The sequence below is a fragment of the Sceloporus occidentalis genome, unplaced genomic scaffold (assembly GCF_023333645.1).
Source record: "Sceloporus occidentalis isolate IW3139 unplaced genomic scaffold, rSceOcc1.0.p SCAF_3, whole genome shotgun sequence".
Classification (NCBI taxonomy): Eukaryota; Metazoa; Chordata; class Lepidosauria; order Squamata; family Phrynosomatidae; genus Sceloporus; species Sceloporus occidentalis.
Genome location: NW_028316983.1, coordinates 42875546 through 42901802, shown reverse-complemented (window position 1 = coordinate 42901802; position 26257 = coordinate 42875546). Strand labels below are relative to the sequence as shown.

Sequence of the window (26257 nt, the reverse complement as noted above, 5' to 3'; positions counted from 1 at the left end):
TTTATTATGTTAAAGCATGCATTTTAAAACATCTTTGCACTGGAACTCACAAAGAATCAATTCCTCAAACATGTGGTTCATTCAAACCAAAACCTGACACCAGTCATAATGACTGAAGATAAAATACCAAACCAGCATAAAGTCAACTGAATTCTGTAAAATGCTAAGAGAAAACAGGAAAAATAAAACAGAAGGTTTTAAACGAGGGGGGGAAATAGCTGGGCTTAATGAGGTCTTTATAGGCAAATACGATCCACCCCACACACTTAGAACATCTGGTAAGAATTTATTGGAAACACCATTTTCCAAATATGTTTCCTCATCTCAAAAGGCCTTTACAATAATGGCCCCGAGGTTGTGGAATAGTCTTCCTGACGAGCTCTGTCTCACGACCCCCTTGGAAACATTTAAAAAGAGACTTAAAACCGTGCTCTTTCACCAAGCTTCCCCCCCACCCAGGAGTGATAACCAATCTGCCTGTCCGACAACGATATTCTGCCCTTGCCCTGGATGTAGGCTTGCCATATCCCGCCTGGGGGCGGGACTTTCCCGGTTTGGGGCGGGTCCACACGGTCCCGCCCCGGTTTGGCCCCGCCCCCGGGACACCCCCCTCCCAGCGAGGGCCTGGAGGCTGGGGCTTGGGAGAAGCTCTCCCAGGCCCCTCTGGAGGCCTTGGAAGCGGCTCCGCGATTGCGGAGCAGTCCTCCAAGGCCTCTGGGGCTTGGGAGAAGCTCTCCCAGGCCCCTTTGGAGGCCCTGGAAGAGGCTCCGCGGTCGGAGCTCCGGCTGTGGGGTCCTCCAAGGCCTCTCCAGAGGGGCCTGGGAGAGCTTCTCCCAAGCCCCAGAGGCCAAGGAGGAGGCCGCTTGCCACCGCGGCGATGGCCGTGATGACAGGCGGCCCCCACACTCCTTCCTGGCCTGGGAGCAGCCCGAGGCTTCCTCCCAAGCCGGGAAGGAGAAGGAGGACAAGGTTCAAAAATGTGGGACCTTTTTTTTTTTTTTTTTAATATTCCTGGCCAGGAAATTAAAAAACAAAACAAAAAGTCCTACATTTTTGAACCTTGTCCTACATATGTCCCGGTTTGGAGGTCCTCAGCTATGGCAACCCTACCTGGATGTCTGATGGTTTGATAAGCTATTGATGTTATATTTATTCTTCATATTTTATAAGATTGTTGTATATATTCTGATTTTAGTAGCCTGCAACCCCGCTTCGATCCATCGGGAGAGGCGGGGAAACACAAATAAAATTTTATTATTATATTATTATTATTAAAGCAATACTTTACCAAACGCTCTGCTATTTTGACAATCCAGTTGGAATTATAAAGCCTCCAGGTATAGTCTTCCCAATAGCTCCAAACATAAACACAGGGCTTCTCATGCAGCATGTACAGGCAGCTGTAGGAACTAAGAGCAGTAGGAAGAAAACATTTACATCTTATACAAGTAACTAATAATACATGCTAGAATTATACTGGTATAATATCAATCAGTCCAAAACCTCTCCTCTTGCATTACTACCCACCCCAACTCCACTTTCTGTAGTTAACTATAACATATGCTGCGAAGATGTTTTCCTCTGTAGTATTTTTGGGACAGTATTTGTCTTCTGCCTTTAGAGCTAATTTTCATGAATTAAACCTATTGAAATTTATTTTTCTATAAAGTTACACATCTACTATCTTTCTGTACCACTGATATTTTATGTGAGTAGAACTCCTTGTGATGACACACATTTTAGGCACAGGACCTGGTGTTAGATTAAATAAATAATCTAGCTTGACACCACTTTAACTGCCATGGTGCAATGCAATGAAATTCTGGGAACTGTAGTTTTATGAGACATTTAGCCTTCTCTGTCAGAGCTCTGGTGCCACAACAAACTGCAGTTCCCAGAATTCCATAATATTGAGTCATGGCAGTTAAAGCAGTGTCACACTGAATTAATTTTTGCAGTGCAGATACAGCCTAACTCAGAGGTGGACAAAGTGCAGCCTCAGGACCCCAAAATTTGACACATACAACCAGCACCACGTTTAAAAAATTGTTTGTTCAAAATGTCCCTAAATGTTCTCTAGAGGATAGAGAGCATTTTGCCACATTTTCTGCCATATCTGAACCATTCTGGGTCCAGCAGAGGCCCTAAACAGAATGCAACTAGGAAGTGACTTCTGGGTCTCTTCCTGTTGTTGTTGTTGTTGTTGTTGTTGATGATGATGATGATGATGATAATAATAATAATAATAATAATAATAATAATAATTTCCTCAACTGAACCTAAAATGGCCTGGGGTATATGCCAAAAGTATGTCAGAAATTCCTCCACATCCCCCAGATGATATTTGGGATAATTTTAGTGAAAATTGAATTTTGTTTCTGGGGGGCATGGTAAAGGGTACAACTTTCATAATCTTCGAGGCTAATACAGTTCCTAACCTCCAACAGTGTCCCACCCCAGATTAAATGATCCACTGATTTCCTTCCAAATCTATGCTTCAAATTACTTATATGAGGGAACATATTAATGAATTAACAAACATGCAGAATATGAAGATATTTGTGGTTTAAGAGTGCAAAGAAGAGTACAGTAGTTACCTGTCATATTCGGTGGGTTCAGGTTTTTGGCTGACAGTCATAGATTTATCAAACAAAGGTGTACTTGGAGGTATGACTTCAACATCTAGCTCATCATCTGAACTGGGCTCCAGCAAAGGCTGCTTCTCTTCACTCTTTTCTCCCTTCTCTCCTTTCTTAGAGGCTTTGGTCATAACTTCTTCTGCTTTCCCATAGTTCCCTTGAAGATTAACATGGAAAGTCATTCGTTTTCTGTGGGTTTTCCGGTCTATGTGGCTGCATCATGGAAGAATTTATTCCTGATAGTTTGCTTGCATCTCTGGCTGACATTTGTGGCAGGCAAAACATCAGGAACAAATTCTTCCAGGACAGGGCCACATACCCCAGAAAACCCACAGAAAACAATGGATGCCAGCTGTGAAAGCCTTCAATTTCAGATGGAAAGTCATTGTTATTGTGACCGTTTAGTATTCATAGTTGCATGAATTTGATAATTGTAAGTCTATCCTATAAAATATATTTGAAGATTAACAATTTGTGTTTATAATTATCACCTATGCTGCATACACAGGTAGTGGGTTGATTTCTATTTTTTTGGAACACCTGCATGAGTAATAAAAAGTTTACACTTTTTCAGAAGCTTGAAGAGAAAATGATAGTGGAAATGTAAGGAAACCCGTGAAGTGGCATCGCTAGGCTGATGTCCCCCATGCAGTAACTCATGGTGTCACCTTCACCATTGAGCTCCTCCCATACCACGCCATACAGAATCCTTAGTAATGTTTTTTGCACAAATGTTACTCATAAATTGTAATTCCTGTACATCACTGAATGTAATGGCAATAGTTGTGACATAAAGAAGTAACAAAATTAAAATTATACCTTTAAATTATATCATATGCACAGCCTAAATCTATTTACATTTACATAGTTTCATGTGGTTAAAGTGAAAATTTTGTAAGATGCGATGTTTTTAAGCAAAATTTTAAAAGTGTTAAAAAAAAGAAACCCAAGGCCTCTCTTTTGCTTTGCCCACTGATGCCTTCTCTTCTGCTGAACTTCAGAGTTTAAAAAGGATGCAGGTGAACACCACAGTCCATTTCTGCCAAAAGGCAGACATTTGGGGAGCAATGGTGTCACCCCCTGCATTAGCGTGTCACCCGGTGTGGTACATGTCACCTGCACCCTCTTAGTGATGCCCCTGAAATGTGTGTTGTAAACGACACATTTTGAGCATTTTCTAAAAATGCCTTGCAATACTGCTTCTTAAGCAATATTTGTAAGAATGCAACCTTTCAAGTCAGTTTGTGCTATTCTAAACTGAACAATCTCGCCATGCCACTTGTGGGGTGCTCTGGAGAACAGGCTCCAGGTGGGCATGTGGATGGGAGTCTTGCAGTTTGAGGATTCATGATAAGCAAACAATATTATCATCATTGTTGTATTTATTTATATTCTCTCCCCAACTGGAACTCAAAGTGGTTGAGCATATGAGGCAGGCATATGGAGGAGTAAAGTAGAATGAGTTGACAGAAATGAAGAAAGAATTTTAGGGAGCACTCCTTTAAGATAAAGTGAACAGAACAAAAGCTATTATGTATTTACCTATTGATACTTCAAACTTCACAGGCTTGGTGCCTATCAATGGGTCCATCATAGTAACCTCAAAGAAGGAGGCAAAGAGAAGGAATTCTTCTTTCACACCCAGGACATTCTGAACAACAAGGAAACATAGGTTCAGTGACTCTTAGGTTTCACGTTGTCCACTTATTTCCTCTTCTCCACACCTCACGGTTATTGAAAACGATTCTCAAATTAATTCAGGTCCAAATTAAATTATCAGCTTAACTTTTACTACAATTTTTGGCTCGATGTACATAGCATTATCATTAACAGTAAGTAACAACAGGAATACACAACTGCTTAGTTACAAGGAGATCTGCATAAACCTTCAACAGGTTTACTTTTAATCTAAAAGCCCTCTCACACTGCACAATTATAGTGCTATGTTTCCACTTTCACTGCCTTGGCAACATCCTATGGACTTGGAGGCTCCCTGGCTGAAGATTCTAGATATATCTCTATAATCCACAAATCCCAGGATTCCATAGGATGTTACCATGGCAGTTAAAGTGGAATCAGCCCTTTAACTGTGTAGTATAAAAGTGATGAACATGGAGGCTTCATAAATGAAACATATTTAATAGTACAATATATATCCATGACAAATTCCAAATAGCAGGGAAACATATGTAAGGGCCATATGTTTGGGTCACTTTGGAGGTATGCTGTTTCAATGATGCATGTGTCCTAAGAGGCCAGAAGCCATGCCAAAGTCACACTCCAGTCCAAGGACTGGAGCGCAGCTTTAGTGCAGTTTCTGGCCTATTAGGATGCAGCATGCATCATTGAAACACCATACCTCCAAAGTGACCCGAAGCAGCTTTATTTTGGCCTATCTGTACGGGCCCTAAGATACATATATGATAGTCTGAATAGCCCCATCTGGTCTGTACAGAATAGATAAACATCTCAGGGGGTGGGTATGAATGTTGAAGAAACAAAATGATCACTTGATCTAGAGCCCTGACAAAGTTCAGAGCAAGCTTGGTACAAAAGTTTGGTATTGGGGGTGTTATTTGAAAATACTGCTATGTAATATTTGTTGTTGTGAGCCTTCATTGTTATTTCTGATTTATGGCAATCCTATCACAAGGTTTGTTTGGCAGAATTTGTTCAGAAGAATTTTGTTAATGCTTTCCTTCCAGGCTAAGAGAGTGTGACCTACCCAAGCTGACCCAGTAGGTTGCTATGGCTAAGCAGAGATTCAAACCTTGGTCTCCCAGTGCCCTAATATAACACTCAAACCATGCTGACTCTAATCCTGATTATTTCTGAATAACCATAGAGAGGGTTGTGTTACTTAATTCTGATTATGTTTATAATCAGAAGCATTCAACTATATCTACTGTGCCTTTGAACATTCTGAGTTTGCCTTTGGCTCTCTATCCTCAGATGGAATGTGGCCCTGAAATTTCTATGTCAAATTGGTCTTTGTATTGGAACAGATTCCCACCTCTGGCATAAATGTTTGTAGCAATCTACATGGCCATGGATTTTACAGACTGTGCAGTAAACAAAGACCATCTGTTTCTATGGCACAGAAAGAGATGGTTTTACTTTCTGTTCATGCTACCCGTGTGCACATGCAGGAAGTTATAAATTGTTAGAAACAGGTCTGATCAAATAGACATAAGTCGTGTACAATACTATTCGTCTGCCTACTAGCTGAACTCCAACAGTCTATATTAATTTTACTTTTAAAACACTTCAGGTCCACAAAAGAAACATAGGAGATTACTATGCATGGCTTTTAAACCATGGTTACAGCTGGGGAAAAGTGGCTTTAACAATACATATCACACACACTGCCACTTCCAACCCATAGCTGCTGTTCCCAAAACATGGTTAGGGAATCCCTCTTCATTGAAGGGGGAAAGCCATCAAAGACCTCCCACTTGAGCTAGTCCCTGGGTGCAAAACATAGCTGCTGAAGAAATTGAGATATTGGCAGTTGCATGGTGTCAGTGTCTTTTTTTCTCCCCCTGTTCCCTGCCCATCATTATTCCAAAGCAGCCTGATTGCCTTCCCCGCTATTTCTCCAGAATTGCCTGAAAATATTAAAATAAAGATAAATAAAAATAAAATAAAATAACTAAATGGCATGGCCCAGAAAGAGAAGAATAGTGCAATACATGTTCCTGTGCCTTATAATAGCTGATTAAGGAGAGAGTTTGGAATCAATTTTATGTAGCTCTGAAGTTCCACATGGATTCTGCTTCCATGTGCCACATTCTTCCAATTGTCTGCCTCCTGTGATTGGGAATTGTGAACCACTCTAGAGATATTTCCCATGTTTCACCATTCCAGCAGAGTCTGCTCTGTTCCTTCCAAAAAGGGATCCTCCCTGATAAACTGACGTTGGTACATGGGGCTCAAGCAGCCACACCATCTTTTCCAGCAAGGCAACCAGTTTGCATGTGTTACAAGTATAGCTCTTCCCAGCTCGATCCTCTGTCCGACAGTGGAACACATTCCCTCGGAGTGTAGTGGAATCTCCCTCCTTGGAGGTCTTTAAACAGAGGCTGGATGGCTATCTGTCAGGGGTGCTTTGATTTAGATTTCCTGTATGGCAGAATGGTGTTGGACTGGATGGCCCTTGAGGTCTCTTCCAACTCTATTATTCTATGATTCTATGTTGCTGCTTACTGCAACATCTCCATCACCAGCCAGTGGCACAGCACTCCTGCCTGTGCCCATGAAATGCCACTGTGAAACACCTGGTTTTGTTTCCTGTCTGCTCATGCTCAACCAAGTCAGTGATTTATTTCCTCTCATTCAAATCCCCATCCTCTTAGACAATGTATTCAGAGAGAGTACACAGCTCAAAACACACAAGCAAGCCTCCCAACATTTCAGTCAAAACATCAACCATGACTCCACAAACAAGCTTCCTCTGTCATCCCAGTTCCATCAACTGACACATTGCCACTGCTCTGTAGAGTGTGTGTGTGTGTGTGATGCTGAGTTTCCATCCCCAGCACCTTCTCCTCCCCCAATCCATCTAATGGTGGGACTAGCCCTGCTCTCCATTCACTTAGAATCGTAACTACAGTTGGCCCTCCAAGTTTGCAGCTTTTACTTTTGTGGATTTGATGAATTTATTCTCTCTAGGAATTGGTAGATCCTCCAGGGTGACTTTATGGCCAACTTTCACCAGAAGTTGTGCACAGGACTCAGATATTGCTAGAAAGAACACTTTTATAGGCATTTGTAGGTTCTTCAGCACAGATCTGTGACCAGCCTCTGGTGGATGTTGACCACAAATTTGTGCTAGAGGACCTAGAGATTGTTAGAGAAGTGTTCTCTCAGGTTTTAAAAAAAAATATTTTTTTATTTGCAGTTTTTCCACTTTCACAGCAGTCCTGCAACCCTAACCCCAGTGAATATAGAGGGCCCACTATATCTAAAGATAATACTCACTTCTGGAAGAGGATGAAGGTCTTCTACTTCCACAATCACCTCATTTGGCTGCTCAGCTTCCTCTGAAATGCCAGCTGTGGCTTGGCTTGGCTGGGGCTCTTTGATAGAGGCTTTCGATTTGTCCTTTGCCTTTTTACTCTTCTTCTTTAGCTTGAGCTTGCTTAGGGCCCCTTTGAGAGCTTCCACAGGCTTTTTTTCTGCTGCTTGAATGGTGCTGAAAATCTCTACAGTTATGGCCATGAGAAGGTGCCCTCGATAGAATATGCCTTCACCCAAACCTTCATTGAGATCTTTGTGAACATCTCGCAAGGCTGAATTCTGGGGTGAGCCATACAGATTTACCCAGGTTGGGCCAAAAGTGGGATTAAAACCTGTGGGGAAAGACACATTTCTAAATCTATAGGCCTTCCACTCAAACTTACACTATGATTAATATCCATATAAGAAATTAGTACTGTGCTTTTCTTTATGATAAAAAAAGTCAGTGAGTCCAAACTGAAACGAGAAAAAAAATAGCCAAGAGCCACCTCATTGACACAAGCCCAGCTGAAGCTGTGTTGAATCCAAACACAGCTTAATGGTGTTCAACATTACTTAGGACTATCCTCACCCTGAGCCTACTTTGTCCAGCTACTGTGGTTGTGTACTTGGGCTTGAGGAGATTTGGATCTGGTATAATCATTGCCTCCCTCACTGTACCCCTTTCACCCACTTTTGTGGCTGTTCTGCCAGCAGATCATAAAGCAGGTGCCAGCAGACCCCTAAAATCAGATGGCAGAAGAGGGTTCTGCTGGCAGGAAAGCATTTCTGATGACAACAAAAGGCTTGTGTCTAATGCCCTACAGCTGGTGAACATTTGTGATAATATTACATTGAAACTGGGTTGCAAAATAAAAATAGCCTAATAACAGTAATCATTAAAACACATTGACAACAAGCTAAAATTACAGTAAATACACCCCTCCCACAAAATCTCTGTCAATAAATAGAGTTAAGGAATACTAGAATCACATGTTGCTTTAAAATGAAATGTTTTCACTTACCAGCAAACCACAAAGAGGAATCTGACCTATTCTCTTAAGGAAGTGAGTTCTATGCATGAGATGTTAACTTCAAGAAAGTTCTCTCCCACATTGTCAACATATGTCCCTCCAAAGGCAGTGGTATGTACAAGAAGGGTGTGACAACTTACTGGGCAGGTTCACAGTGGTTTGTGTTATGTACCTTCAAGTCAACTCCAACTCATGGTGACACTCTCCTAGAGATTTTTTGGCAAGATTTATTCAGAGGAAGTTTGCAATTGAGAAAGCATGGCATGCCCAAGGTCACCCAGTAGGCTTCCATGCCAGTTCCACTTCACAGTGGAGGGAACAATTATTCAAATAACCTAGTCCTAGGCATTTAGGCCTTTGAAGGTAATAACTGGTACTGAGAAGAAGAAGAAAAACAGCAGCCAACACAGCTGATCCACTACAGAGGTTCAATGTGCCCAGAACTGTGCCATATTCACAATTCCACCCTAAACTTGCCAAGTCCACCTCTGACCACAACTGATGCTTGTGTGTCTAATGCAGAGTGGAAATTTTGTTGCTCTCCGATGTTAATGGACTACAGATCCTTAAAGCCCTAACATGCTGACGTCCAACAGCTACATGATTCCTGCCCCTCATCATATAAAACAAAGTTGGATCCAGAAGACCTTCCAACCAAAAAACATGCTATTTTAAGCCAGGGATAGGGAACATATGGCCCTCCAGATGTCACAACTTTGATAATCTCTCACCATTAGCTGGCTCAGGCCAATAGAAATTGCACCTGAAAACACTCCAGTTCCATATCCCTGTATTAAAGACAGTACACCGCCATCCAGAACAGGCTGGAGAACAGTAGAAAGAAATTGACAAATTGGCAAGGGGTGATAAACATCCATATCAAGATTCTCTGAGGGTCTCACCATTTCTCCCAGGGTCAGATATTTGCTGCAGATCAATAAAGTGTGTGGCAAGTGCAACATCTCCAATGTTTGCATCATCCAACATTTGGACTTTTATTTTTCTGACAAGGGGAGGAAACATTTCAATGAAGCTAATTTGTTCATTCCATACTGGCTCTGTGGTGCTGCTTTCAACAGAAGTTTCTCCCTAAACCAAAGGCAAAAAACATCAACAAAGGGAAAAGCAGTAAAAGATCCAAATTTGAAGCCAAGCAGCAGACGTTTGAGAGACAGTAGGACTCCTCTCAACTGCAGATTAGCAAGATTTCAATGTTATGATTCTCTGGGATAAGACATGTTCACCTTCACCTTAAATTGAAGATCTCTGTGGGATACTATTCTTGCCAACAGATATATTTATAGTAAGCATCTATTAATATTGCCATTACCATAGCTAAGATTAGTTATTTTTTTGGGTGACTCCCCTAGAATTCCAATTGGAGTAATGGCAAGACAGCCACAGTTAGTACTGCAGTTATTAATTTAGAAAGCAGACAACTAGAAAAAGTATTCAGGGATATAGCCATTTTAGTCTGGAATATTTGTATGCAAAGGGATCTTATAGCACCTTTGACACTTAACTGTGCTAAAGAAGTTGTAGCATAAGCTTTTGTAGATTTGGTTTACTTCCTCAGAAGTAGACTACGTCTATGAACAAAAGATTTATTTATTGGTAGGAATTGTAAATTATTTATGATAGCATATTTATGGTATATTTCTATGTATATAATTTATTGATTTACTGCTATGTGATATCAATCACATAAGACATTATTAGAGTCAATATTATTTTAATCCAATAAAGAATGCACACACACCCACACATATGTAGACCAAGTCTACGAAAGCTTATGCTACAACTTCTTTTGCACAGTTAGTCTCAAAGGTACTACAAGATCCCTTTGAATAGAAAAAGAATGATACAGAGGTTTATGAATTATGAATCCATCTGTTCTCATACATACTACCAGAACTTGTTGTCACCCACTGAAGTTGATTTGCTGTTGGTTCTGGACAGAGAAACACAGCCATTATTGTACTGAATTCAACAGTACAACACAGCCATTTCCTTAGTGAATTCAAGAAGCAATATAAGAGCTTAGTATCCTGCTTCTCACAGTTGCCATCAGTTGTTTACTTAACAACCTTAGAAAAACAATATCACATTTGATAGCTTGGATGTTTGTCAGTCACGGAAACAAGCATCTCATATAATTCAGTTGCCCGAGTTTAATCTTACCTGCTGTCCAGAAAAGGCAACTTGAACATATGGATCAATGAAAACTTTCTTCTCCCCGACAATCTTTGAAAAACCACCCATTATTCCTGCACTCATGTTGGGCAAGCCATCCGCTTTGTAAATTTTGATGCAAAATTTGGCCCATGGCCTCTCCGCTGGGACTCTTCTTGGTAGAAGTAAATTCCTAAAAGAATGATATTTGATTGCTAAATAGTGGCCACACTTCTAAGAAAGGCAAGGTCAAGGGGTTTTTTTTGTTTGTTTTTGTTTGATTGTGCACACCTGCAAACCCCAATTTTAGTGTGTCCAACAACCTCACTATTCTTTAAGTTAGCCCTGGATATGTGGAAGAGTTCTGATGTTGCCCAAAGAACTTCAAAGCAAGGCAGATGTAAGTGGTGGTTGCACTCAGCCTTGGCCTTAATATCTGTCACTCAACTGGCTCTAGCTCTCTGCACTGGAGAGAGGAGACTAGATGTAATGTGGTGCTAGAGGAGAGTTCTGTGGATACCCTGGACTGTCCAAAAGACTAATAAATAGGTCCTGGAGCAAAACTAAGCTTAAACTCTCCCTAGAAGCCAAACCAAATGGAGACTGTCATTCTTTGGACATATCATGAGAAGACATGGCTCACTAGAAAAGACAACAATATTTGGCAAGGCAGAAGGCAGTAGGAAAAGAGAAAAATCAAATTACAGGTGGATAGACTCAATCAAGAAAGTGATAGCCCTTGCTCTGCAAGATCTGCACAGAGCTATTGATGACATGGGGTCACTGTAGGTTGAAGTCAACTTGTTTGGAGTTAACAGCAACAAAAAGGAAAGCCACAGGAAGAAACAAATGCTAGACAAAGAGTCTTGGATGGAGAACATTTGCTGGAAGCATAAAAGTATCCAATCTCTTAACAATGGTTAGGAGACGAGGAGCAGGTTGGGTGCTGCCATTAGGTAGAGTGAGGCAATTGACTGCTGGGAGACACTGGGAAGGTGCTGGAGGAGAGATGTTTGTGTATGCTATTTCCATGCACCTCCATAACGTGATGCCTCCACATGTGGCATCACCATTCCCCCACCAAAAAAATTCAAAGGGCAGTCCAGTTGGCCTTTGTATATAGAAATCAAATTATATTTGTTTTGTCCAAGGAAGGCAAATGTCTTGGGCCAACTCTGATTAGGAGTTCCTTCCTCCTTTTCATTCTGTCAAACAGATTTATATTATTCCCCTTCTAAGTTTTGGATCTATGGTTGTTTTTTTTATCTACAGTAGAATTTTCATTAACACAAACCACAGTTTGCAAACACAGTTCTAATCATCGTTGTAAACTGGCACTAGCACAAGTGTCACACTAACTATAGTTAGCTCCAAACCTAAAAATGTGGGAGGACGTCCCTAGAACAGAGGAGGAGGGAGGTGAGAAGACTGGAGAGAGATTGTGCATCATTTAAAATACAAAAGGAAGAAAGGTTGGTTATTAGGGGCCACAAGTATACCACTGCTAGTCAAGGAAATGCTTCAGAGATAGTAAAAGAAATATCAAAAAAATGCAATACAATAATAAAGAAACAAGAATTACTACTGGAGACTCTTAAATAGTCAGTGACAAAGTTGCCAAATAACCTTTTATAGGAAAGATTTGAGGCTGATTTCCTTTGATAGCTACATCTTTCTTAAATCTTCAAAAAAGGATTTATCATTTTCACTATCCCTTCAGCCAGTTGAAAGGAAAGGAAACAAAGAGAAGAAACAGCAACTTCCAAGTGGGACATACAGAAGGAAAGAGCTCTGGAGCTGTGATGATTTCCCATTACAGTTTTTAAAGTGTGCCTCAATCTACAATTTACTTATATATTTAACTTATAAACAAGGAATTTTACAAAGTATCCATGTGCTTCCAGTAATGACCTTCCAAAGGAAACCAAGTAAGCACTACAGCCCTGAATTTATCTGTACTTATAGAACATGGGGAGGATAACACTATTTTGTAATCTGTTATCATCACTCTCCTTGGAGAACACAATACATATTCTTTTGCACCGTAGGTTTACTTTTCAATGTCTTCATTCTGGCCGCTCGAACTAGTAGGAATGGAAGCCATCACATCCCCCCGTGCGATCACAGAAATGTTGCACTTCACAAAGCCTTTAACTCCTGCTCTGGTGTCCTTCGGGTCATTAATCACAGCCCATTTCTGGTAGAATCGGTGATCTAAAGAATAAAGACAGGACAGTTGATTCACAATTCCTGTGTATCTCATTTATGTGATACCAATTATGATCTCCTAGAAATTAAAAGAATACCATTGCCTTGAAAACGGAGTCATGGGAAAGCCAACAGAGTTGCATTACCTTGACAGAATAGCAGAGCATGGCAAATATTTAGCAAGCATATATCAGTATCGGTTCCCTGAAATCAACAGAGCTATGCAGAGTGACAGTAGGACAGGTTATGGCTATGGGGAGTACTAATGTTTACTGAGGGTTTTCCATGTACATGGTAGTAATCTCAATGCCACACATGTTTGATTTGGCTGGCAAAGTGAGTCAGTTGCTTCAGGCAAGTAAATCTGAGTGTCCTGAAAGATCAACAAACAGATTTTATTACTAATGCTGTTGTTTTATTCCCAGCAAGGTACTGGTAAGACTTTGTGCCTCAGGGGTCAAACACATTTGATTGTCCTGTGGTTTTATGCTGCTGCACCAGATGAAGAGTTACATTTGCTGCTTTGCCTCAGACAACAACATGTTTTGGGACAACCATTAGCACAGAGCTCAAACCCACACCAAAGCAGTTAGCCAGAGAAGATTAAATTTGTCCCAGCTTCAATATCTTTGGCAAGAGAGTTGGTGTCGGAAGACCAAGATCATGAGCACTTGTGGGAAATCTTTTCTAAATTTTCCCATATATTACTTGGCAGTGAGTTATGCTGATCATGAAAGAAAGACTAAGAAACAGGTGCAGAAATTTCATATCATTGTCATCAGGACAATATACAGGGGTAGCACAGGGCATAGATTAAAAGCAAACAATACAAAGTTATGAGAAAAGGAATCAAGTGGCAGCTCTTGGCAACAGCATCTTGCAAGTACTATACCTGGCTGGCTGTATACAGTCTCTAGGTCAATCTTGAATGTCCCTATGAGTGTACCTAGAAATGGGATCTTCTTTGAATGAAAGACCTGTGCAGTAATACAAATCACCTCCTCAATATTATGAAATGGTATCACAGTCAAAAGTCAGTGTGCAGAATCTACAAAAATGGTAATATTCAAGCATAGGTGTGGGTGATGGGAAGTAGAAGATTTGCAAACAGTGAAAAATGATGCAGTTAGATTGTAGTGTGTTAAACTGAGACTCGTTTCACAGATTAAGGGATATATTTGCAACTGGTTTCTGTGTTTACAGATAGAAACATTTGCAAGGTTCTTATTCTCAACAATAGTGTAATGTGTTGCTTTTCAAAATATATAACCTGGCATAACAGTGTGGTGTGGTGTGGTGTGGTGATAATGGTGGTGGTGGTGATGATGGTGATGAAGATATTTATTTCTTACCCACCTCTCCCCATAGATCAAGGCAGAGAACAGCAACAGGTTAAAATGCAACATGTAATATCCTTTAAAAATACATAAACCAGTTAAAACAAATAAGGACTTTACACTTGCATTACTAATCAAAAAAGAAAAAAAGTACAGATACAGCTGCAGGCTGTGCATTATTTATCACATCCAATTTGTCTCCAAGTGTCAAAACTCCCAGGGAAGAAGATGGGGGAAATGTAAGGAGAAAAATGGTTCATTGCCCCCTGCAATGAAGAATGCTTCTGAACAGCCCTGTATCTGTGCTCATGTCAGCCCTCCACCACCCTAAAGGTCATAATGGTTAGTATACTTACAGAAATCTCTATGAGTCTATGGAATAAGATATCTCTTGGTTCATGGAATTCAAATGTAAAATACTGGAACAGAAGAGGAAGATTTTAAGGTGTTTGTTCCTAGAGTGCTACCACTTCACTGTAGCATATACATGATCATGTTCCTGGCCAGAACTTGCAAATGATAATTTTGGATTACACCTGACAGTCAGCCATGCCAACTGGCAGAATCCTCAAATTTTTAGTCCCCCAAAATATTTTTTTAACATCTGTGCTCCAAGCCTTCCCATGCTGCTAAAGCATTTTCTCAGTGCATGTACACAGAACAATAACTGGAGTGTGTAGTTCAGTTACATATGGTTTGCACACTAAATCATAATGTATGAAACAGGGGTATCACTAGAGGGTTTGGGTTTTCAGACAGCACCAGATGACACCTTAAGGGGGGGTGACACCACTGCTCCCCAAACATCTGCCTTTTGGCAGAAATGGGCTGTGGAGTTTGCCTGTGACCCTTTAAAGCGCTGAAGGGATGGTGTGAATGGGGCAAGGCTCAATTGGGGGAGAAAAGAGAAACTCCAGGATACTTTTAAAAATAATTTTAAACTTTATAAATTCTTTGAAAATTTTTCTTTAAAAAGATCAAATCTTACTAATTTTTCACTTTAACCACATGAAACTATATACATGTAAATACATTTAGGCTGTGCATATAATATTGTAATTTAAAGGTATAATCTTAATTTTGCTAGTTGGTTTATGTCACAACTATTACCATTATATTCAGTGATATAGAGAGATTATGATTTATGAGTAACATTAGTACAGAAAACATTACTAAGGATTCTGTATGGTGAGGTATGGGAGGAGGTCAATGTGGGGATGATACCATGAGTTGCCTCATTGGGTTATGCCAATCCTAGTGACACCACTGGTATGAAATGGCCCTGACAGGGATAGTAAATCCTCTTAAAAGTTTGTAGTCTACATTCAGCTACATAAAAGCAGTTATATGCTAGCTTTGTTTGTATGTTATGTACCTCATTGTAAAAAGGACAGTTGGTTGACTTCTGTGTTGCAGTATGTCTTTTCTCATCTCCAATTTTTACAACTACAAAAGGGTCAATGTTCACGCCAACCAATTTCTGGGCTTCAGTTATGTTGATACCAATCTGTGGAGAAAATACATTTTGTAGGATCAGTCTGGTAGGGTCATAAGGGTGGGAGGGGAAATCAAGTAAGCTGCCATTCAGCTTTGTGCCTTCAAGTTGACTCTGACTTACAACAACCCTATCATAGGGTTTTCTTGACAAGATTTCTGCAGAGGACGTCTGTCATTGCTTTCCTCTATATGTAGCCTACAGTATTTGACATTTCCTGATGGTGTTTCTTCCAAATACTAACCAGGCCTGACCCTACTTAGCTTCCAAGTTCAGAGAGGATCTGGTGCCTATTTAGGGAATTTAGGCCAAATTAAATAAGAGACATGACCAAATGGTTAAACTGCTTGTTTCAGTAACTTTGGATACAAAACAGGTATCATAAAGTTCTTTTTTGTAAGTTACTTGTATCTAGGGACACTTGGGAATTTCTTTTAACTTTGAAAAGAAGTTTCATGCAACCCTCATTCCCACCATGGTCCTAAAGGCCATCAGTTCCTCTCCTCCTTCTTGTGCACTTGTACTTTGACTGAAGGCCCCCTGCCACCCCGTTTTCCCTCACCACTCCTCTGCTGTCCCCTTTCTTCTCTCACTGCCCTGAGGGGAAGCATACTGCCCACTATGGGAATCACTGGTTTATCATAAGACTGACAAGTACACATCACCTGAAAGTTTTGAGGTCTGGGAGCAGAACACAGATCCCATTTAGAGAAGACTCTAGAACGGCTGAAAATGGAGGGGAAAAACATCATTAAACCAATACCTTGGCAATGTCATTTTCTCTGAATTAGTGACTAATTTTTGGAATGTAGATTGCTTATGAACATAAATAAAGCTGTATTCAAGGATGAACAGTAATAGCAATAAGTTGCTCTCACACACAATAAAAACCCTAGGGCCTGTTACAGACAGCCAAAATAAAGCTGCTTCGAGTCACAGTGGAGGTATGGTGATTCAATGATGCATGCGTCCTAAGAGTCCAGAAGTCACACCAAAGCCACGCTCCAGCCCTAAGGACTGGAGCGTGGCTTTGGTGTGGCTCCTGGAGTCTTAGGACGCATGCATCATTGAAACACCATACTTCCACTGTGACTCGAAGCAGCTTTATTTTGGCTGTCTGTAACAGGCTTAGGAATAGAAGCTCTCAAACCTGAGAACTATATTGGGGGGGTGGGGGGGTGGGGGTGGGGGGTGGAGGCATGTCTAAGTAACAAGATGATTTCCCAAGCAGTGGTAAATATCTTTTTTACTCTGAAATGTTTCCCTTGTTTATATAATTTAAGTGGGAGACAGCAAATTTTTAATTTAAAACTTAATTATATGTATCTAGTTAATTGCTCAATTAATTAATATCCTGCTTGTCTCCCCTATGGGACCCAATCAGCTTTTTTAAGAAAGAAAGTTTAATAAAAGGTTTACATTGAGCTCCCAGGTGTGGGGTATCCTAAAAACATTGTGCACTATAGTCAGAATTTCAGATCAATTCACTTTCATTTCAGGAATAAAGTTCACAGAGGTATTCAGTGAAACAGCTTCACAGGACTATTGTGAGGCAGCTTGGTTGAAGAAGGTAAATATGGAAGGATATTGAGCTCTTTGGAGGAGTTCCAAATGAACGCTTTGCCATAAATGTTACTTGTGAAAGACATCTAAACTAGATGTTGCTTAATGATGAATCCTAGCAAGAGTTAACAGCAGAAAAATTAGATATCTTATAAAAGCCAACAAAACATCCAAAGGTGCTCTGCTTGTTAGTGCATTATGACAGGTTCTAAGAGCATCAATTTTGTGTGATGTGTCACAGCAAGACAGCCAGCATATTATTCTCCCCCAGCACAGCAACCATCATTTTAAAAAGGTGCATTTTGCTTTGCAACAAATTCCTTTCATGAAGGAACCCCCCCTTCCATTAAAAAAGTGCTACTCCATTAACAGGCAAACAGGAAGAAAGGCATTTTAACACAACAGTGAATACAGAAAGTACCTTTTCACAGGGCTAAAGACAATGCCAGAAAACTCCATGTCAGATACATCATAATAATCATCCTCGTCATCATCTGTCTCCAGACCTTTGACAAGTTTTCTGCCAAGCACTGCAGCTTTTCTGTCTAGATCAGCAGCTCGTTTCACTTCAGCATCCCTGCAACATACATATGTGCTGCTTACACTTAAAGATAACTTTAAGAAACACATGAGTCTGATTTTATTGTTATTGGTTTGTATCTGTTCATCAACATTAATGGCTGCAATATCACTATTGTTCCACTATTGTTTCTGTTGTGACGGTTTCATTCCACTGCTATTGCCGCAGCTATGCAGTGCAAATGGGCATGGTATTCTCTGCCTTGCTATCCCCAAGCAGGAGAAGTCACTACAAGGAAATAGAGCCAAGCTTCCTCATTACCTCTATGGTTAATTGGAAGGTTGTTATCCTGTCCGCTCTCTCTTGACATTTTCTCTGTGCCTCTCTCTGTGTCTCTCTCTCTGTCTTGGCCCATGGGTTGTGAGTTATTTCAAAACACAACAGAACAAAAAAAATCTGGAGAGCATGTTTTCACAGTGGAAGAGATAAAGGAAACAAAGCCCCGCGTGTTGTTGATGGTCCACAAACTTTATTATCTTAAAAAAGCCCAATGTGTTTCAGCATTGTCACAAATTGGCCTTCTTCAGGGGCTATTACTAGAGATTTTGGAAGTTGCAGTCTGCACTCTCAACAAAGTAGACACTAAGTATAAGTGTCCACTTTGTTGAAAGTGCAGACTGCAGCTCCTGAAATCTCTGGTAATAGACCCTGAAGAAAGCCAATTTGTGACAAGGCTGAGATGCACTGGCCTTTTTAAGATAATAAAGTTTGTGGACCATCAACAGCACAAGGGACTTTGTTTCCTTTAGCTCTTCCACTCTACTTAAAACACATATACATGCACATGGATTGTTGAGGATACTCCGAAGAGATGGAAAAGCGGCTGGTAGCTTGCACCCAGGCACAAGGCAGTGTGGAAGTCTGATAGCTAGACCTTCCCAAAGCCATACCACTGTACTGTTGTAGAGAAGTCTGATAGGCATTGTTTCCATTCCATTAAATCTCCATTTCCTTAAACAACATGATTTCTGCAAAACAGCAAAATAATGTGATAAAGTCCTAAATGTCTATTATCCCTTTTAATCTGAATATTTTTCCTTTTTGCTTTGCTTTGCTTTGCTTTCCTTTTTTTTTTTTTTTTTTTTTTTTTTTTTTGGCGGGGGGGGGGGGAGCCAAGAATACTGATTCCCACTGTAATCTCTGGCAGTCCAGTCCTGCCTGTAGTTGAGATGATACTATATCTCAAAGATATCAAGAAAAGTTGTTGTTATGGCAGCATCCTACTTTTCTACTATCATAATGTTAAAAAGAACAACACAGGTCCTCTAAGAATGAGTCTTTTTGTCTTGCCTATCAATAACCCTCTTGCTTGCTGACTTGAACTTGTATGTCTCATGTATTGCATGCCTCATAATTTAATGGTTCTTAGAATGAGCCTTGGTTACATCAAGCTCAGCATTAATCATAACATCTCCAAGATAAAGTGAAAGGCAAAATAGCACCTATTCTATTCCATTTACACAGTCCATCCAAAAAGGTAGTAGACAGCATTGTTGGCTAAAGGATAGCATTGGGGATAGCAGTGTTGGCTAGCCAGAGAGCTTCAGAGCAAAATTTCATGGTGCACAGAGTTTTGTTCTCTAACACTATGCTACACCCAAACACACACACACACACACACACACACACACACCATCTGCTGCCTGAAGTAACTGCTTCACTCAGCCTAAAGGTTCAGCTGTCCCTGTGTCACACACACCATTGTGCACACTCTTTAATGTGACATCTAGTGATGTTCGTGCTTCTATGTTGTCATCTGTGTTGTAAATAAAGTAGTCACCAATATAACTGTGTTAATCCCCAGTCTTATGGTGATATAGTGTCCCAAGCTGACTCATAGCACAAGTACAGTGCTGCAGTTCACCAGTGTAGAATTTTTTGCACTTGATTCCACACACTTATTTTCCAGAACAGCAACTCATAGCATCAGACTATAAGATGGAATCAGAACAGGCCACTTACTCCAATTCCTCAAATCCAGGGTTGCGGATTATAACCTCTACGCTGCAATAAATGAGAAAAAATGAATCATACCAAGTAAACACAATCCAAAAGTAGAAAACAGCTTTCTTTGCAATCTGTTGTTGGTGTAAGTGGCCCGGTACAGACCGCCCAAAAAGGGCAGTCTTCTGGCACCTAGTATTCCGCCAGGGGGAAAATGTAGCAGACAAACTGCACAGTTTCCCGCCGGTGGAAAAAGAACCTGCAAAAAGCGGGTTCTTTTTGCAGCGTGATACTGATGCTGCAGTGCACAAATGGTGCACTTGGGACATTAGTTTTGACTTACAGAATACATGCTAGGATTGTGGGGCGTCTGTAAGCGATGCCCCGGGGCAACCCTAGCACGTCATCAAGTACTGGGCCATAGTTAACCTTTCTTGGATCCTCTCACTACTGGCCCTTTTTAACAATGCTGGCATACTGCTCTTTTGCAATCATCTGGAAGCAGGACTGTAACAACTATCAAAAAGATACATCAGTTCTGATCTTCAAAAAAGCAGAGGATAGCAAGGGAAATGTGGCAATGCAGTTAAATTGTCTATATGCTATGGGTGATTAATAGCAATTCCAAAACAATTAGTAAGTACATATTTTCCTACCACCGCCTCGTGTGGTTTTATACCGTATGCATCACTCTGCCATCAGAATACAAAATACAATACTGAAAGGCTGCTAAGTATGGCTGCTTCCAAAGCAAAGCTTTATGCATTATCTGTAACCATAACCATGACAATTCTTCAATACGGAACAGCCAAGGACTATTGTAGTTATCTTAAATTGCAAATACTTGGGTCATGAGTGTGCTGAAATCTTAATCCTTATTCATTGTTTTTGCTTCCAGCATAGACGTTTTCAATTATTTACAACAACACAAATCTTTCTGTACATCTATTGCAAAAGTTTCAGTCCAACATCCATTATAGACTTGAATTATAGACTCAGATTATTAAAATCATACATCACAATCCAAATTCCAAGAAGTCCTCTTAATACATTTTAAGTGAATTTGAAAATAATTTTGTTTTTACAATTTTAAGCAAGAAAAAAATGATTTAAAATCTCCCAAAACTATGAAAATAGAACCTTGCAGAATTGGCTAAGAGCCATTGTAATGTAGTGGATTAAGTGTTGGACTAAGACTCCAGGAGACAAGGTTCAGGTCCCCACTTTGCCATGGAAACCTACCAAGTGAGCTTGGGCGAGTCAAATTTTCTCAGCCTTAGAGGAAGATTATGGGAAATCTCGTTTGAGTGAAGTTTTCCAAGAAAACTGTATGAGAGGTCACCATAAATTAGAGTTGTATGCTGAAGTTACTTGTAACCTCTGATAGAACCACAGATATCTTAGTTTTCAGAAACAACAAAAAGTACTGTAGGAATGTACTGTACAACTGTCTTCTAAAATAATTATCCAAACCTGTCTTTCATTTGGTAGACAAAGTCTTCCTCAACCCATGTTCCTGCAGCACCATCAGGAGGCTGATATCGCAGATCTAATTCAATATAAATCTGTAATGTGAAAGGCAAACCTTAGGAAGTCCACAGCTATTATTTACAAGCCACCCTAGAAATTGTTTTGATTTGGATTTGCTCTAACAGGCAGGCTATATATTTATTGAAATACAGTACTGCCACATCTGACTTAAAGACATCAGGAAAGATCTTTAGCACACTGTCATGCCCAGCCTGGAGGACGATTTGGAGGACTCAGAGGATGAGCCAGAGCCCCTGTAATTGGGGAGCCTGAGGTTGGCCCTAGCTCTGCTGGAGCAGAGTCTGTGGCCCCTCCAGAGGTTCAGCAGCCAAGTCTGCCTGGGGCCAAGGCTGTGGACATAGAGGAGGATCTGGGAAGTGTGCCTATCTTCAGGGAGCATTGTGCTGAAAGAGAGGGCCTTCGAAGATCATGGAGGCTTTATCAGAAGCGCGTTTGTGATCAGACACATCTGAAGGCCTGCTGCTTGCCTATCTAGGCAGCTGGAGCATGTGTCTCTTTGCCAGTGGTTATCTGTCTTTTCTATAGGAAAGACTTTGTCTCTGGCTCCTGTGGCTTCTTGGAACAAATCCTTGTCTCCTAGATTGCTATATTGATTATCCAGAAACCTTGACCTTGGACTGCCTTATTGACCTCCCTGTCTGATACCTTGAATCTTGGACTGTCTGACAACCCTATCTGATACTGCTTTGAATCTCAAAGACTGTGTTGCTTGCACTGACTCTGCTATCTGGGGGTTTGTTTGTTTAAGAACTAGCTGGCTTATCAGCCATTTGGCTGCTTTCCTGGACATACACATGCAAAAGATAGTAATGAGAAAGAAAAAAACAATGAGCAAAATTAAGCAATGCTGGTGCCTACATTGATTGTCTGTATCTTGAGGTGTTCAAGGGCCAGGGCTGACCCTACTATTAAGCCCTACTATCTACTGTCTTACTATATTTTTATTGAAAGATATAGCCATGTTAGTCTGTAGAATCAGTATGTAAAGAGATCTTGTAGTACCTTTGAGACTAAATGAAAGGAAGAAATTGGCAGCATGAGCTTTTGTAGACTTTTTAAAAAATAGTCTTTATTGAAAATTAAGTCTGCTTCCTGTGATGCATCTAATTCCAAATGCACCTGAGGAAGCAGACTGAAGTCTATGAACACTCATGCTGCCAATTTCTTTCTTTTAGTTAGTCTCAAATGTGCTACAAGATCTTTCTACATATATTTTTACTGTCAAGGATGGAGAGTTGTGCTTATGGGATATTCTGCTTCATCTTTCAAAGCAATTTGGCTAGTTTGGGGTAATGTGCACCTTGACTGGGAAGGGAGGATCTGCCATTTTGTCTCTTCCTGCAAAATGTCCTGGGCCAGCTATTTCAAGTGGCATTCTTTGTCATCTTAGATACAACAGGGACACCTAGGATGCTTTCTCATTAGCTAAATATAGTACTATGGTTACATTTAACCACCCTTGTTTCATCTTATAGAATCCTGGGGTCTGAGATTTAAGGAGCAGTATCTATGGAGAGAGCTCAAGTGCCTCTTCAAACCATCAGTCCCAGGATTCCATAGGGTGTTGCCATGTCAGTTAAAGTGGAATCATAGCATTATAACTGTAAAAGAATCCATGATCTACATATGGTAAAAAAAACTTCCTGAACTGCATCACTTTTACCTTTGGGTGTTTGTTTCAGTGTTATTTGTGGGATGGGGAGGGTGTGAATGGAATGTCTGCAATGCTTTTTTCTTCCAGATAGTTTTGGCTGAAAGCTTGAATAGAGAGATATAACACATCTCTTTATTCAAGATTTCAGCCAAAATATCTGAAAGAAGGATATCTGAAAGATACTTCAAAATATCTGAAAGTTCTGCCATTGCAGAATTACAAATATCTCCCTCTACCTACCTTCTACAAGACTAATCTGTCTCATACAGCTCCTCTATCTCGACATCATCATCTCCCAGGACCTCTGGAAGACCCCCAGAAGGTGATGGGGAATGCATTTAAGTCTTGGAAATGTGGCCCTTTTTTTTGAACTGAAAGTCCCAGAATCCTCCAGACATCATGCCCACTGGCCATGTTGTCAGGGGGAATCTGGGAGTTTTAGAACAATAAAGTAACGTCTCTGGTTATGACAACAGTTAAATCACTTACTCCAGTGATGCTGTGATTTTTGTCAACAAGAGCTTCTCTGATGTTTAGCCGTCCAGATGTTACCAAGTGCTGAAGGCTGATAACTAAGGTACCAAGTAATCTATAAAAAACAAGCAACAATGGTAATATAGGTACAAAACACTAGCATGGAGCTCTATACTGGAAGAGTCAAGAGAGATGCCACATAAATATAACATTTATTTCTGCATTTATTTAAAGATTTAACTATTTAAAACATTTAATAATATTTAATATCTTAATATTTAGAATATTTAATCATTATAGAGCTATTATAGCTTCAGTTCTGGTGCTAGTGCTAAGAAAGTACAGCCTCTGGATTTACCTATGTATTGAGTAACCATTCAACAATTGATTCAGTCAGTTAATTCTAGTTTGGATTAGCCAATAGGATTCCAGCCTATATTATATATCAACTATTATGTATTTAATCATATGATCTCAGGGTGATGTACAGTGAAATCAATTTAATCACTTTACAAGTATAAGGCAGAAAATAATAATTTAAGTAGACTAAAAGCACATTAAACTATTCAACAAGTTAAAGCAGGACAATTAAAATCAGTTGAAATCATTTAATGTATATACAGATTTCAATACAAACAATTTGATCTCAAGAGCTTTAATTCTTGTTCTTACTTGCTTGCAGAATGATGCCAGTCTTGGTGCCAATGAGACACCTATGGGAAAGGTATTCTAAAAGTGACACATCACAGTTGAGAACACCTGCTCCCATGTCCTCCCACAGTGTGTTGCTGCCACTGCTGGGACACAGAGAAAGTCCTGTAGACCTCACTTCTCAGGTGGGTGTATATATGTATGTAAGCTGTTAGTTCTGCACATTCAAAATATCAAGAGTGTGTTTCTCTTGATGTTCAGGAACATTTGACTATAAGGGTTTCCAGTAGCAAACAAGAGAGATAATGAATATGCATTTCAGAGTTTCAAAGCAAATGAAGCTCCACGACCCTTCCAGGCCATTTCCCCATTTCCCCCTATGGTTCTTTTGCCTATTTGGAAATTTTAAAGTTTGAGTTTTCTGAGACACTCTAGGCTATGGGGGAAATGGATTAGAATAGCATTCTCCAATCTGATACCCTCTTGATGTTTTGCATTACAACTTCTGCCATCCCTGACCATTGACCTTCCAAGTTGAAGATGACAGAACTTATAGGCTAAAAGACTTTAAAGGTATCAGGATGGGAAAGCCTAGATTAGATTACCATCTCAGCCCTTCTCCTTTTTTTCTGCATATAACAGATCCTCCAGGATTATATATTTATTTGTTGTGTGCTAGTTGATGTTACTATTCATGTAGAAAAACAGTTCATGCAACTCAACCCAGTCTATATCCTGGAATATTTGGTTGCCTTTCAATCATTAGTCTACTCTTGCTTGGTGATGTTTTGCATCAGTGCAGTAGGAACTCACATAGCTGATGTCCCTTCTGCACTCTGTGTGATGTGTGACTCTTCACAAAAGGGGCAGGAATTATCTCCTTGTTGACACCTAACAATAGTTACCAGTGTGTGCCCAAGCATACATTTATGTTTCATTCTAGACGACATATGGGAATCATGAGGATCTCTGGATGTTGGACTGAGATGGGGTTAGGGCTCCTCCAGATAGAGAGGAATTTGTTTAAATTATTTGTTCCTGCAGGGAATAACCAAGTAATTTAAATAATTTTTAGGTCCCCCCCCCCCAATTCATTTTTCCTGCCATCCCAGGGCATGTAGTGGCTAAGGGATGGCAGATAGCCAAGCAAGGAGGATTATCCAATGCAAGCTATGCAATTCTCATCAGCCCTAGGCAGCACAGAAAATAGTAAGGGATGCTGGGAGTTGTCTAACAACATCTCGGGGGCTGGATGATTTCCACACCTGTTGCACATAAAGAGGATGGCTATGGATTAGAGATGCATGAGGTGTAGCTCAAGACCATCATACGCCTACATCCAACCAGTTTGTGATGCTCTGCCATTCAAATTACCAAAATACAGCCCTGCGGATGTTCAAGTCAATGGCATGTCTTTAACGCCATTCATTCTAGATGTGCTTTCATTCTAGATCAAAGTCCTCTACAAAGTCACCAAGTCATAAATCATGTAGTTTCCCTGGGATTAAGTAAAGTAATAAGACCTTCCCAGTCTATACATATCGCCATCATTCACTTGTTGATGATGACAACCATGCACCATCTCAATGCCTATATCACCCCTTTGAAAGAAATATGAACCTACCTATTACTGAATACCTTGCTGCAGTTGTAAACTTTAACTATTAGCATCTCTTCCATAAAGAGTTTTCCATACTGTGGCCAGCGAAAGATCTACAAGTGAAGAAGAACAGTAGAGTCAACACTTAGAACTTTTCACAACCCCATTTTCCAGTTCTGTTTTATTTTATTTAGGGCTCTTCCAGATTGTTTTGATGAAGCATGAGTTCTCACAATAGAGCTTCTTGGGTTTTTCTGAGTTTTGCCAGTTGTCGTCATATCCATCTCCACTTGTAACCATTTTCATAGATCTGCACTAGGGCTCTTCTAAAGATTTTTAAAAGCTGGAACATGATTT

At 40.3% G+C, this 26257-nt stretch overlaps 1 protein-coding gene across 2 annotated transcripts in view; it reads right to left on the bottom strand.

Annotated features, from left to right (window-relative positions):
* LOC149315819 (fer-1-like protein 4) overlaps positions 1 to 26257 on the bottom strand; it is a 77597-nt gene that overhangs the window by 43484 nt on the left and 7856 nt on the right. The window contains exons 3-18 of one of the 2 annotated variants that reach the window (XM_089514199.1): positions 25925 to 26013; positions 23665 to 23764; positions 21444 to 21535; positions 19989 to 20030; positions 17868 to 18023; positions 16549 to 16609; positions 15764 to 15895; positions 14745 to 14807; positions 13944 to 14028; positions 12898 to 13057; positions 10853 to 11036; positions 9574 to 9760; positions 7620 to 7990; positions 4182 to 4290; positions 2598 to 2796; positions 1289 to 1409 (exon numbers count right to left, since the gene is read on the bottom strand). In XM_089514199.1, coding sequence (XP_089370325.1) covers positions 1289 to 1409; positions 2598 to 2796; positions 4182 to 4290; positions 7620 to 7990; positions 9574 to 9760; positions 10853 to 11036; positions 12898 to 13057; positions 13944 to 14028; positions 14745 to 14807; positions 15764 to 15895; positions 16549 to 16609; positions 17868 to 18023; positions 19989 to 20030; positions 21444 to 21535; positions 23665 to 23764; positions 25925 to 26013 — 2151 coding nt within the window. Of the gene's footprint in view, positions 1 to 1288; positions 1410 to 2597; positions 2797 to 4181; positions 4291 to 7619; positions 7991 to 9573; positions 9761 to 10852; positions 11037 to 12897; positions 13058 to 13943; positions 14029 to 14744; positions 14808 to 15763; positions 15896 to 16548; positions 16610 to 17867; positions 18024 to 19988; positions 20031 to 21443; positions 21536 to 23664; positions 23765 to 25924; positions 26014 to 26257 lie in introns of those variants that run through there. The other variant, XM_089514200.1, reaches the window with a different exon arrangement.